The 13754-nt window shown below is 50.1% G+C and overlaps 1 protein-coding gene across 1 annotated transcript in view; it reads right to left on the bottom strand.

Annotated features, from left to right (window-relative positions):
- Positions 1-13754, bottom strand: part of VWA5B1 (von Willebrand factor A domain containing 5B1) — a 39486-nt gene that overhangs the window by 19779 nt on the left and 5953 nt on the right. Inside the window, exons 4-10 of the mRNA XM_036873965.1 lie at positions 12616-12761; positions 11585-11716; positions 10829-10953; positions 7090-7266; positions 3137-3247; positions 1056-1258; positions 473-587 (exon numbers count right to left, since the gene is read on the bottom strand). Coding sequence (XP_036729860.1) covers positions 473-587; positions 1056-1258; positions 3137-3247; positions 7090-7266; positions 10829-10953; positions 11585-11716; positions 12616-12761 — 1009 coding nt within the window. The remainder of the gene's footprint in view (positions 1-472; positions 588-1055; positions 1259-3136; positions 3248-7089; positions 7267-10828; positions 10954-11584; positions 11717-12615; positions 12762-13754) is intronic.

Raw genomic sequence — 13754 nt, 5'->3', positions numbered from 1 at the left:
GCTCTGTTTCTTGTTCCTGGAAGGTCTGGACTGACACAGGAATTTTCTAAGTGTTGGCTTATTTGTGCCTATTATGCAGGACATGGAGAGAAGACTATAAATGACTTGATTTCTGGGTCCTTTAGATTCTTCTGAGCCATCATTTGTCATCATCAGGAACATGGCCAGAAATGACCCCAAGCACAACTCTTATCCATAGAGGCAGTGACTCCTTTGGGAGCCCCAATCCTGCCCAGCCAGTGGATGGAGCATATGAGCCAGTGGCTGGAGACCAGGGCATCTAGTGTCCTGTACTAGCTCCAGGAATTGTCCACTCTGTGGCCTCCAACTCTGATTTTCACTGGGGTGCAGTGTAGCCTAGTGGAGTGCTCAGACTTGGGATGAAATCCCAGCTCCACCACTGAGTTGCTGTGTGACCAGTGTGGGCCTCTGAGGTCCCAGCACCAGAAGAGATGGAGGCCCTTCTGCCTACCTTGGGTTGCAGCCGCTCCCCCTCCACCAGGAACTCAGCACTGCCCTTGGACACAGTTGCCAGCCCTTTCACCAGTCTGTGGCAGACGTTGGGTCCAATTCCAAAGCTATAGCACCTGGAGGAGGGGGGACAAGAGAGGCTGCTACTTCCCATTCTCTCTGCCATTTTTGTCCCCTGATGGGGAAAGGGGTGGATCAAGATCCAGCAGAGCTATCTCAGAGCTGGCCCCAGCTTCAGGTAGAGGGTGAGGGAGAAGAAAGAGGGCCATCAGCGGGCACTCACATTCACACATGGACAGCCCATCACCTCCCACCCCAGCACAGAGTTGAAGCAGGTAAGACTTCCTCTGCCTAGACTACTCTTTGAAACCTGGATGCAGAGGTGTGGGCATCTTATCCCTCCTGAACCACTGTGGGGAAAAGGCAAACTTTGAAGTCGGTCACACCATCCTGGAAACAAAGCTCTGTAGGAATTGTGGGTCCCCTCTTCTCCTCCTGGCACTTTCCACGTTGCCCCAGTTCTGACATCCCCAGCCCAGGGCAGCCCAGAATAACTGAGCCCTAAACCTTCAGCCTGTGCCCACCTGGTGGAGAAGGCATGGTTTCGCACCAGCTCCAGCACCTTCCCGGTATTGTGGACGGCACCATCTGTGATCAGGAAGAGGAGTCTCGGGTGGCCTCGGAGCGCTGGCTGCCGGATGATCCACTTGAGCGGGGAGAGAATGTCGGTGCCACCCATGTCGGCTTGCATCCTCTGGATGTTGTCACAGGCCTTGGCCAAACTCTCCTGCAGAGAAGGGTCATGGGCAGGGAGATCGTCCCCAGGGTCATTATATGGTGTGGAGACTCTAAGCCCCTTGGAGGATGAATCCTTTGTTTCCCTGGATCTTAGTTCAGCCTCACTGGAGCTGACTCATGTTCCCAGTTTCATCTCTGCCCCACGCACAGGAAGAATAGGTGGCCACTTTTCGGTGTGAGTCTGCCCAATAACACCACCTACCAATGCCCCAAATGCCACCATTCATGATGTATTAACCTACTGTTGTCCTTTCTTTGTTCCTCTTTAAAAATATAAACACCCCTGGAAAAGGTAGCGCATTAAGCCCTAACTGCCCAGCACAAATGAGGTTTCCTTTTCTGGTGAGTGAGGCAGGAGGTATGGTGGAAAGACCACTAGACTAGAAATCTTAAGACTTGAGTCCTGGCCTGACTGTGACACTAAATCCCTATGATACTCTGAGGAAACCATTTCCCCAATCTGGGTTTCAGATTTCCTCCCTCCTGGACCCACACTGTGAGACCCAACTGGCCAAGGATTCCTGACACTGGATGGATGTCACTGTAGCGAGGACAGATTCTCACTGGATATCAGATGTTTTCCTGCTCCTGACTCAGGAAGATGCTCTTCCAACATCCACACTTGGAGTAATGGAATATATCAAAAGTCTTAAAATGTATATGTACCTTTGGAATCAGCCAGGCTAGGCATTTATTCCAAGCGAATCATTAAGGATGTATGCAAAGTATTTGCTGCAAAGATAACTAAATAGAAAAAAATGGAGACAACTTAAATGCCCACCTGTAGCGGTTTAGTTAAATAAGTCGCAGCCTATCTGTGTAGTGAAATAGTAGGCAGCTATTGAAAATTATGTTGCAGATTAATACTTACTAGCGTGGACATATGCTCATGATAGGTTGTTTTGTTAGAAAAATAGGTTACAGAAAGTATGGGAGGTCTAATCCTACCTTTATTGAAAATGTATGTAAATGCTTAGAGCAAGAAGGGATTTATACTAAGCTCTTAACAGTGGTTTTTCTTTTTTTCTGACTGATCATGGGAGATTTTCAAATTTTTCATTTTGATGATCTAGATTTAAAAATTGTGGGACAATCAATATATATTATTTCTGTATTTAAAAAACCGACAAATAAGTTATTTTTAATTGAAAAGTGGCTCCTATGCCCTTCTTTCCTCCTTTCCCACCCACTGTCTCTCCCTCCCTCCATCCCTCCCTCCCTTCCTTCCTTCCTGTTCCTAGACCTGGGTAGGATGTCCGCCACCCTCCCACCTTTTTTTTGGTTGTGCTTCATGGCTTGTGGGATCTCAGTTCCCCAACCAGGGATTGAACCTGGCCACAACAGTGAAAGCCCGGAATCCTAACCACTAGGCCACCAGGGAACTCCCTAGGATGCTCCCATTTTGAACATCCTACTGGGGCCAAGGGTCCTCTTGTTACAAACTGTTACCTTGAGCCATGTGAGCGCCATTCTTAGCCCACTCACCCACCTATTCACTCCTCTATCCCCTGTTATTCACTCCTTTAGCTCAACTTTGCACGAATCTATCATTCTAATGAGATGGAGGCTTCAGTGAGTGGGAGGCCTAAGATATATCCTCTCCCTATCCCTTCCCTCTACCCCCTCCCAGTGTACATCCATACTTTGCCCCACATGATCTTTATTTTAAGGAGGGGGGAGGCCAGAAGACTGCCTACATGGAGATAGCCTCCCTTTGGTTCTCTGCTCCCGGCATCATCTAGGTTCTATATGGGTGAACAGGTTCTATGAGGGCAGGCCTCGGGGTTACCTCCTCTTTCCTCTTCCTTCCTTGCCTCTGTTTCTCACCACCTGACCCCTTCTGGTCCCAGCCATGCCCCCTCCTTACCTCATTGTAGGTCTGACTGGAAGGGAAGAGGGTCTTAAACGTGGATCCAAACCCAATGACATTGAAGAGGCAGGCTGGCATGAGGCTCTTAAGAGCCACCAGCATGGCATCCTGACAGGTAAGAAAGGAATTTTTAGGATGCAGGAAGGAGCTCTTACCTTGGCCACCACACAACATTGTTCTCATACCAGCACAGAAGCAGCCTCCAAGTGGACCTTTCACCCTCTGTCTGCAACCAACATCACTTTCTCCCCCAGATAAAGAAATTCGCTGATGTTGACCAGAGGCTGAGCCAAAGCCATCATCATAAAACTCCTCATCTGTGTAGCAAGTCTGATTTCTCAAAGCCATTCTCTTACAGTTTTCCAGTTTCGTTTCACCTCCTACTGACCCTGAGCGGTAAGGAGATCAGGGAGTGCCCACCCCCTTCCACCAAAACAAAATTGACGTCTAAGAGAGGCACGTGGCCTGGTCCAGGTCCCACTGGTGATGAAGCAGTCTTCTGCTTCAAGGTCTGTGAGCATTAAAGAGTCTTAACCTATTTAACTATGCAACACCAGGAGACTTTGATCAAGGTATAGTCTAAAAAATAATGACAAAGAGAGAAGGTGGAGGAGATGACAAGAGGGAAAATGATGATATTGATGATAATGATGATACAATGCAATGATAAATGTCAAGCAATTACTGTATGCTAAGCACTTTATATTCATTATCTCATTTAACCTCTATAACATGTATTATAGCATAGTGGTTAAGGAGATACACTTTGAAGTTAAACATATCTGGGTTTCAATCTCACCTTTGCTATAACTAACTTGACCTTGGGCTAGTTATATCACTCCTCTGAACCTCAGTGTGGCACACAGTAAACATTCAGTAAATGGTTATTATCACCAGCCCCGTGAGATACATATTAGTATCAATGCCTCTGTTTTACAGATAAGGAAACTGAGGCTCAGAGGGTTAAGGGATTGCACTGGATCCTAAAACCTGAGAACAGGACTGAGGCTTTCAAAGCATAGCTCGGAGATCTTTATTTATGTTGGCTCTGCCTTGGCACAGAACTCAGGAATGAGTGGCTTTCCCTCATCCCTATAGAGTTTATTGATGGCACCCCAGGGATCTCAGCATAGCTTCAGAGAAACAAACTGTTACACTCCAAAATCTTGAAGGAAACAGCAGCAAGTAGATCCTGGCAACTTTTACACCATATGGCCTTCCAGGCTCCACGGCCCTGCAGCCCCTCTTCCATTCCCCTCTGTAAATATTGACATTAATGTTCTGTCCATCTCCTTTTGTTGCTTGTGTCAATATGTCTTGTTTTTCTGCAGAAGAAGTCAATATCTGTTTAGTTTTGCATTAGTTACTGATGTGTATTGCTGCTAGGAGGAGACTCTGTTGATCCCTACGGATTGTCTCTGTTCACACCTATTAGAATTTTAAAGCCATGTTTTTGGCAGCAAGTGGCAGCTGAAGAATGAGACCAGCTGCAGGAAATTAAATTGGCTGAACTTTCCCCTTTGGCATGGCTGTTTGGATTTCTATTCTCTCCTACCTCCCTAAGCCTAGTTTTTCCTAAAACTTCAACCTAATGAGCCACCTAATGACTCAAGCAACCCCTCAATGGCCTCATTGTCAGTGGGGAAAGGGATGTGTGGCCTGAGTAATGACTTTTTCTAAAAGGGGCGTGTTTAGCAGAATGGATTGTGCCAATACAGAGCCATTTGTGAAAGGATGACCTCGAGCTCGCTGAGCTGAACTGGAAAAGAAAGCAAGAGCGACTCCAAGGGGAAAGGGACTGAGACGTGAACCAAGTTATTGTCAGAGAATTCTGACAATAGGTCTCTAGTTCAGGAACTGGATTTCTACTCATAAGCCAGCTCCATTTAACTGGTAGTAACTGCCTGGAACACCAAGATGAGAAGGAGGTAGAGACTGAATCCAGGCTCAGCACTGAAAAAAAGTGTCATGGTCAATTACTGATGTCTGCCTGGGCTTGGAGGAGGGGAACAGAGGGATGTGTGACATATGTTTGCCCTCCCTGAATGAATCCTTCTTTCTTATTTTACAGAAAGAATAAATGAAGCCAGAGTTGAGAATCAACTTGTCCAAAGCCACATAGCGAGTCAGCGGTAGAATTGACCCCGGAACCCAGGCATTGTTTTTCTCAGAGCCATGTAGCAGGAATGACAATCAGAGAAGAGAGGTTTTCTCAGTGGAAGAGTCTGTACAATTCCCTATTGGCAATGTAAGGAAAATGAGCATTGAATTAAGATACAGAAGGTTCAGGTTCCCGCACCAGCTCTGTGATGTTGGGAAGAACATTTAGCGTCCTGGGGACTGAGTTTCCTTATCTGGAAAAGGGCAGGGAAAATGGATTAAATGCTCTCTGAGAGATGTTTTAGGTCTGTGATCCTATGATACGTTAGAGGAACTGAAGAGATGTCTTACAAATTGGTACAGCTGTGGAATGGAATACACATGGCCACACAGCCCTGGAGCGTGCTTCAGCACTCCAGCACTGTGGACAGGTCCTCACTTCAGTGCCTGCCTTTCATGGTGGCCAGGGGTGGGGAAAAGGTACCAACCAGTCCTGCATCCCAATGTCAAGAGGCTCAAACAAGAACTTGGATCTCATATATGACTGCTCTGTCATACTTCAAGACCAAACCCAGTCATAGCAAGGCTTAGGAGATAGCTGGCATCACAGATCCCACTTAACCCCATTCCTCCTGGCTCATTCTGTTGCTCTGGAAATAAGAGGGTCAAGGTAGGGAGAGGGACAAAATTTCAGGTGACAGCAGAGCCCTCTCCTTGTTCTCTCATCCCTTGTTCTCTTGAACTATGATCCTTTACTCAGTTCAATAAACAGCAACCAAGGGCTTTTTACACATAAACACAGAGCTAGACCCCATGGGGAGAGACAGATGAGAAAGATCTGGTCCTTTTCCTTAATGAGTGGATAATTCCAGAGGAGGAGACAGACATCTGCGCAACTAAAAATACAAGGAAGTGTTGGATAATGCCATAACTGTGGTGAATAATCTCCTCACGGAGATAGAATGCTTCTGGATGTGGGGGGAGGGTTTTATCACTCTTTCTCCTGCACTCCTTCAGAACCCTCCAAAGCATCAAGACCATGCTCCCAGGCAGGCTTGGTTAACAGGGCTATGCCCCTCAGTTGACTGTGAGCTCCTTGAGGGCAGGAACTATGTTTACAACCTACCGTCTTTCCAGGTGGCCAAGCACAGGTTTTTGCACATATTAGGCATTTGAAAAAAAAAAAAAAAAAGATGAAGCAAGTCATTTCTACTGGATTCTACACATCCCTTGATGGCAGGGGCCATGTCCAATGAATCTCCAATGTCACGTGGTAGAAACAGTCAGACAGACAGATATGGGTTTAATTTTAGACCATGATCTTGGGTACATTACTGAAACTCTCAGGATGGGTTTTCCTGTTTGGAAAATGGTGACAATCTGACCGACCTCATAGGATTATTATCTGGATTAAACACCAAGCTGTGCATTAAGTGGCTGCACAGTGTCTGACCCATAGTAGGTCCTCAGCAAATGTTAGTTCCCTTCCTCTTCTCTCTGTATCCCTCTCCACTTAGTACCTAGTGAGGTGTTTTAGCCAGAACAGGGACACAACAAAGGCGTGTAGAATGCCAAGGGAAGCTCCTGATCACTTCATCCCTTGTAAATGGACAGCAGTTAACCTATGCTCAGATCACTTCAGGGGTTTATTTGGGGAGCAAGTTGAGTTTGGGTGGGGTTTCTGTTTAAACGGACATACAGAAAAGTTGTTTGTCATTTCTCTTAGCCATGGGTAGTCATTTAAGGAACTGGTTCAGGTGTGGAAGGAGGGATGCTTGGGACAGAAAGTGCTGAGAAGCTGGGTACCCTGGGACCCTAGATCCTGGGGGTAGGGGTCCTCTGAGAGGTACCTTGACTCGGTGGATGTTGGTCCCATTCATGCTGTCGCTCCTGTCGATGAGGAAGATAAACTCGCCATGGGTCTTTCTTAGGTTCGGCTGGACTGACTGGAGGTCAGGACAGAAGTTGAGCATGATGACAGAATGGTGGGGAATGTCCTTGTGGAGGCGTTTCCGGATGATTTCTGTCTGGAGGAGAAAGGGAAACTCTCTCACTTGGGCATTCAAGGGGTCCAGAGCTACTCCTGGGGGTCGTGCTGGTCCCCCATTACTCTCCAAGTCTTGTCAGGATCCCTCTCATCCTCTGTGTGAAAGACTTCCAGGTTGACCCTACCTGGCTCTTCTGCTAGACAGTCACAGGTTGCAACAACAGAAAGGCCTAGGTTTGAATCCCAGCTCTGTCACCGTCCAACTGTGTGATCTTGGGCAAGACCCTCCTCTGGGTCTGACTCTTCTTTGTAAAATGGGGCAAATAATGTCCATTTCTCAGGGTGGTTCTGAGGATGAACTGAGCTGGCATGCAAATGGGAAGGTCCTGGCACACGTGCACGTCCTCCGTTGAATAGTGGTTTCTTTCCCTTTCACACCCAGGGGATAAGCCACTCTCTGGCTCCTTTTGACTGTGAACTTGGATTCTCTGGTTTATTGATTCTCTCCCACTGATAACTTCCTACTCATGCTTCAAATTTTACCTCTTTGGAAAACCTGCCCCCATCTTCCTGGTGGACTTAATTACTTAGTTTCCTCATGCATGAAATGAGGACAAGAGTACATACCTCACTGAGTTGTATGGACTAAATGCAATGCCTGTGAGGCGGCTTCCCAGCAGAGAAACTGTCTACACAGCAACCATCAACGCTCTTGCCGCTGCTGTTGCTATTTGTCATGGGGACCCAGGCATTTCTCACACTGCGAGTTTTTGCTCATCTCTCTGTCTCCCCTCCTACTTGAAGGCATGTCATGCTTGAGTCTCTTGCATCTCCAGGGCTTAACATAGAGCTTGGTGCAGAGATGGGCTCAGTAAACATTAAAGGAAGGACAGCACCAGAGTTCTGTATCTTTTCATGTGTTCTCTTAGTTGGCCTTGTCACACTGCTACTGAACTGTCCTTGACTCTCTGGTCACTTTGCACCAAATCTCATTTCCACTCTTCTCACTCTGCCGCCCTCTCTCTCCACCCCTACTTTCTCTGTCTCTGTATCTGACTGTCTTTGCATGTACATATCTCTCTTTGTCTATTTCTCAATTTCTGTCTAAGGGTCCCTTCCTCAGTTCAGTAGATGACATCATCACCCGCTCAGGTGTTCAAACCAAAGACCTAAGAGTTGTCCTTGATTCCTCTCTTTTCCTCACCCCACGCACCCACTCCTTCAGCAGAGGGCTCCCTGTTCTGCAGCTAAAATACATTCTGAACTTGTCCTCTTCTCTCTGTCTCCACTGCAATCACCCAAGCGCAGGACAGTACCATCTCTTGCCTGGATCTTGGCAATAGCTTCTTCCTGGCCTCATTCCTCTACTTTTATTTCCCCGTGGTCCCTTCTATAGCGAGCAGGCAGTGTGATCTTTCTTGTTACTCTCTTGCTTAGACAATAGTTTCCCCTCACACCTTGTACCAGGGCTCATGAAGCCCCGCTAAGGACTGACCCCTGCCTACCCATCCACCTCATGTTTGCCCCACATTTCAGCCATTCTGGGCATCTTTCTGTTTTCCAAACACATCATCATTATCCTGCTTCCAGTTCTTTGCATGTTCTTCCAACGCTTCACAATCCACCAGGTCTCATATTCAGACAGGCTTTCTCTAAACACCTGGCTAAACAGCACCCGATGCTCATCACTCATTATCATATCGTCCTGTTTTGTCTTTCACAGTCCTCAGCCCTCACCTAAATCTTGCCCATGCATTTGCTTCTTGTCTGTTCCCCTGTGCTAGAATATAAGCGCCATGAGGAAAGGATGTGTCATTTTCAGTGCTTTCTTCCTAGTGCCTAGAACCTACTGGGCACTTAGTGTTTGTTGAATGAATAAATGAGAGGATGAATCTGTGGGGGTCTTTTTGTCTGCTACTGACCTTTATGCATCAGTTTTTTTGTCTCTCTGTCTCTAGTTGTCTCTGCTTCTCTCTGCATCTCCACCTCTCATACATAGTGTCTCCCCCTGTGTCATTTGCCCCCTCTTCGCTAAATCGCAGTTTTTGACAGCTCGTCCCACTCACTCTTCCTGATTGATGCCCCTGGATGCCCTCCTCCCTCCCACCGGGAGCTCCTTTGCCAAAAGCCACCACCCAGCCTGGCCCTTTGGACGACAGAGCCCAAGGCAGCAAGAGCCACATCTGGTAGTGACAGGAGCCCGATTTTTGCCTCTCCGAGGCGTGGGGTGGGGGTCCGGGCTCAGGATCCTCTGATGTCTCGAGCTCCCATTATCCAATTACAATAAACTCATCACTTCTTAGCAGCTGTGGGTTGATGGCTGTCATCCCTGGAGCTCATGAGAATACAGGGTATTTGCATAACCAACCCAAGGTGGCAAATTAATTCTCATTTGCTTCAGTGGTCCCAGAGCTAATTGGTTTAAGGCTTGGCAGGCAGGCCTGGGAGGCTCATTGCCGACACCCCTTGCCCACGTGCTGCAGTTCTCAGAGCTGAGTGGCACCCCCTGGCATTCCCACCACCACTCTGAGAGCCTGGCTCTAGCCTCTTCTCCCAACTGACTCATCTGGGTGAGGGGGCACCTCTGGGAGGACACGTGTTTCCAGCGGGGTCTCTAACGTGGGGATGGGCATTGAGCCACCTACACCTTCCCTTCGCCATCTCCCCTACCCCCCACCAAGCCGGGGCTTCCAGTGGGATCTCTACCAAAGGGAATGATGTCATCAGCTGTAAGGTATCTCCGCGTTCTTGTCTGTTCCTCTGACAGTCAGGCCAGCAGGAAAGGGGGGCCCTTACATCCGGCACAATTGCCCCACATGAGCAAGGCAAAGTCCTTAGCCTCTTCGTCACCAAAGCCAACTCCTCTTTCCCAGCTCACCAGTTATTTTGGGTGCTAAGCCTCAGTTTTCTCATCTCAAAAGGGGAGACAATAAAGAGAAGTATCCCGCGATTCTTAAGCCTACCTTGGCACTCAGGACCCGGCTCGATGTGCAGGGTCACGAGCAGGAGGGAGACTGCGGGGGTGGCTTGTGGCTGTGGCTCGGCATCCTCCTACCCCCTTCCCACCCCCAGCCCCTTACTGATGGCGCCCTTATCCTTTCACTTCGTGGGGGAGGGGCGGGCAGAGGGAAAGGGTCTTTCTCGGGCTTTCCCTGCTCTGCCTTTATTCTTTACCTAATAGCAAGCAAGGATCCCAGAGTTAGGAAGAGCAAGAGACCCATTCAGCAGGTGGGAAAAGGGAGGCCCAGGAGTAGAGATGGAGCCGGGAGGGCACCCAGCTGTAGGGTCCTTGGTGCCTCTTGGGGGTGGATTAACCTGGAGGAGACCAAGGTTGTTTCTGCCACCAGCCTAGAATTTTGCCTGGCTTAGGCACCTTGGTGGCACTGGGAGCAGGTGACCTGGCAGGAGGCAGGAGGGCAGCGCCAGGGTGACTGCCGCATCTGGACATCCACTTTCCTTCTGCCACCAGCTTGCTGTGTGACCTCGGGCAAGTCACACCCACCCCCAACCCCAGGTTCAGCCTCCTCATTGGTCCAGCAAAGACCAAGTCCCCAGTGCCACCCCAGTTCTGCCACCATTGATGTTGCTTCAGTCACCCTCACCTTTCGCTCTGCACTGCTGTCCTTCTTCATCCCTTTAATGAAATCTGTTCTTCCCTTCAAGTGTTGGTCAAACTCTCCCAGGGTCATGTCCCCTTTCTCCATCAGGACATGTGGCATGTAGGGCTCTGCAGAGATGAGATCAACTCTTGGCACTTGCCGGAGGGTGAGGGTGATGCTGGGGGCCTCGGTGGAGTGGCAGATCTTCACAGTGGGGAGGACTCCCAGTTGGAAGAGGGGATGGGATCCCTGGCTGCTTGAGGCAGTGTGGGACCCTGAGAAGACTCCTTAGCTGGGAGGCAGGAAAGCCTAGTGGCTGTGGGTGATTCACTGCCCCTCCCTGGGCCTCAGTTTACCCATCTGTAAAATGGGAGTGATTCTGGGCTCTGATCTTTTTGCATCTAAACATTCAATGAATTCTTAAAGAGACAAAAGAGTTGCTCCCTGAGAGTTCAGAGCTGCCAGGGTCTCATGGAGCTTAGGGTTTCAAAGATCTCTGCTCAGCTGGCCTGGGGGCAAAGTGCACCACTGGGTGGATGAGACCCTGGGGTCTCAGGAGCTAGAATGGGGCAAGAGACACTCGGTTCTGCCAGTTAGCGCTAAGTTTCCCAGGAGGCAAGTAGTTGGTCTCCTCTCCTCTGTCACGCGCCCCTACCCTCTCACTGGCCCCTGGGTGGGGGGCCACGTGTCTGTGCCCCATGGGATCAGCACCTCCTCCCTCCCACAGGCATTCTGGGGGCCCCGCCTGGTGCACAGTACCGCTGGGGTGGATGAGGATCTCCACGGGCCGGTCGAAGGTGTGCCTGTTGGCCAGGGTGATAAAGATACTCTTGGCCGAGCGTGCGGACGGGGCGGCATCGGCTCGGATCTCGTGGGTGGGACTCTCCACCCCTGAGTGGCACAGAAAGGTGGGATAGGCTCAGGAGTCCCCGGAGAGAGAGGGGCTTGGTGGGGGACCCTGAGACTCAGGCCAGAGATGACTGGCACTCCAGCCCCACCAGGGGCTCCTGACCTGCTGTGTAAAACCGTGGACAGACCTTCTCAATTTCCCCATCTGCAAAAGGGGGGCTTAGCTAGATGGGGTCTAATGGCCTTTCCATCCCTGACCTCACGATCCAGTGGGGGTCAAAGGAATGGCTTCCTCACAGGGCACAGAAAGATAGAAAGAGCTCCATGCTCCATCGGCCGGCACTCCATAAATGCCTCTGTGTTGGGATGTCCTGTTGCTCTGGGAGAACGCTTGTTGACAAGAAACCACACCCTAGTGTCTTTTTAAAACCTTGACTGGGTGGGGGAGGGGAACCATCAGAATAGTGGTACCGGCCTCTGGCTGCTCATTAGAATAGCCTGGGAACTTTCCAATGTTCCAATGCCCAGGATTCACCCCAGACCAATGTCATCAGAAGCTATGGGGTGGGGTCTAGGTGGTGGGATTTGGAAAGTTCCCCAGCTGATTCTGCCATGCAGGGGGAAGAGCAGGAAGCAGCTCTGTGGCTGTGACTCCAGAAGAAGACCGAGGACTGCGGACTTCGGACGGCCATGGCCTCGTGGGCATTTCCCCAGGGAAGCCATTGGGTGGGGGGGGGGGACAGCCTTGAAACCTGTCCTTGGGAAAGACTCATCTTGGGCCACATGTTGGGGAGCAGGAAACGGGGGCGGAGGGGCATGAGCTTCAGGCTGTCTTCCATCTGGGCTGGCCAGCCTTCCCTCCCTCCCCTTCCTTTCCTCGCCCTGCCGTGGCCTCGAATCTTCTTTCCAGCCCCATCCGGGTCTAGCCAGCTCCCTCTCACCTGCGAGCAGGCAGGGCCCACGGATCTCCAGCTGGAAGTTGAACTCGTATTCCATGGGGTTGGACACATCGGTGTCCAGGAGAGTCGCCAGGCACAACTTGTTCCAGGAATCCAGGGCCTGGGGGCCGAAGCAATGCTTGTCTTTGCTGGGAAGGGGGCCGAGAGGAGGAGGAGGCGGTCAGTCAGGGCTGAGGCAGGGGGCCAGCAAGAGAAGACATGGGGAAAACGGCAAGTCCCAGGCAGCCCTGGCACCCCTGCAGCCCCACTCACAAAGGGGCTGAGGAGTTTCCTTCCACCCCAGATCCTGACATTCCCACTCAGCCTGACTGCAGGGAGAGCCTGGATTCAGACCTAAGGTACCACTACCTACGACGGATGGGCCGGGGACCAGGCATGGGGGCTCACGCTGTTCTCACCACGCCCCCAGAGGGCGGCCTCAGAGCCCTCACCTCCCCCACCTCCCACGTGGGGAAACCGAGGCTCAGCAAGATGAGGTCACTAGCCTACGTGGCCACCACTGGGACACGGCAGAGCGTGCATCCTCACCCGGGTCTCTCTGGCTCGGCCGTGAAACATTTTACGCTATGTCACATCACTTCTGGAATACCTGCTCTGTCTCTGCAAGCTGGGAACCCTTGCATAAAGCCACTTCTCTGAGTCTTGGTTTTCTCATCACTGAATGGGGATAATGATGACACAGCTGTCTTAAGCAAGCGCTTAGCAAAGTGTCACCTGCTGAACGCTCAAGTCTCTGGCCCTCTATCTTTGTCATCCCTCACCCTGTCTCTGGTCCTGCTCTATTTCCCTCCCCTCTATGGTCATGCCCTCTGGGTCTTTGATACCCATTCTGAATATGCACATATTTTTGTAAAACACACCATGACATTTGGTTGAAAAGAAAGCATTGTATTAGGAATCTCATTCAATTGTTCCTCTTTTTTTCACCCAACACTGTGTCTTTAAGCTCTGTCCAGGTGGCTGTCTGCAAAGCGAAGTCTTTGCTGCTGATGTGCTATGGCTTGGGGCCATCTGTTATACTGTACTTATTTGTTCCTGCCTTCACCTCCTTGTGTCCACAGACACCAGCACCATGAATATCCTCATCCATGTGTTGTTTTTGGACATATAGAAGGATTTCT

This window comes from Balaenoptera musculus, chromosome 1, assembly GCF_009873245.2.
Source record: "Balaenoptera musculus isolate JJ_BM4_2016_0621 chromosome 1, mBalMus1.pri.v3, whole genome shotgun sequence".
Classification (NCBI taxonomy): domain Eukaryota; kingdom Metazoa; phylum Chordata; class Mammalia; order Artiodactyla; family Balaenopteridae; genus Balaenoptera; species Balaenoptera musculus.
The sequence above is the reverse complement of the archived record's forward strand: the minus strand, read 5'-3'. Positions and strand labels throughout refer to the sequence as shown.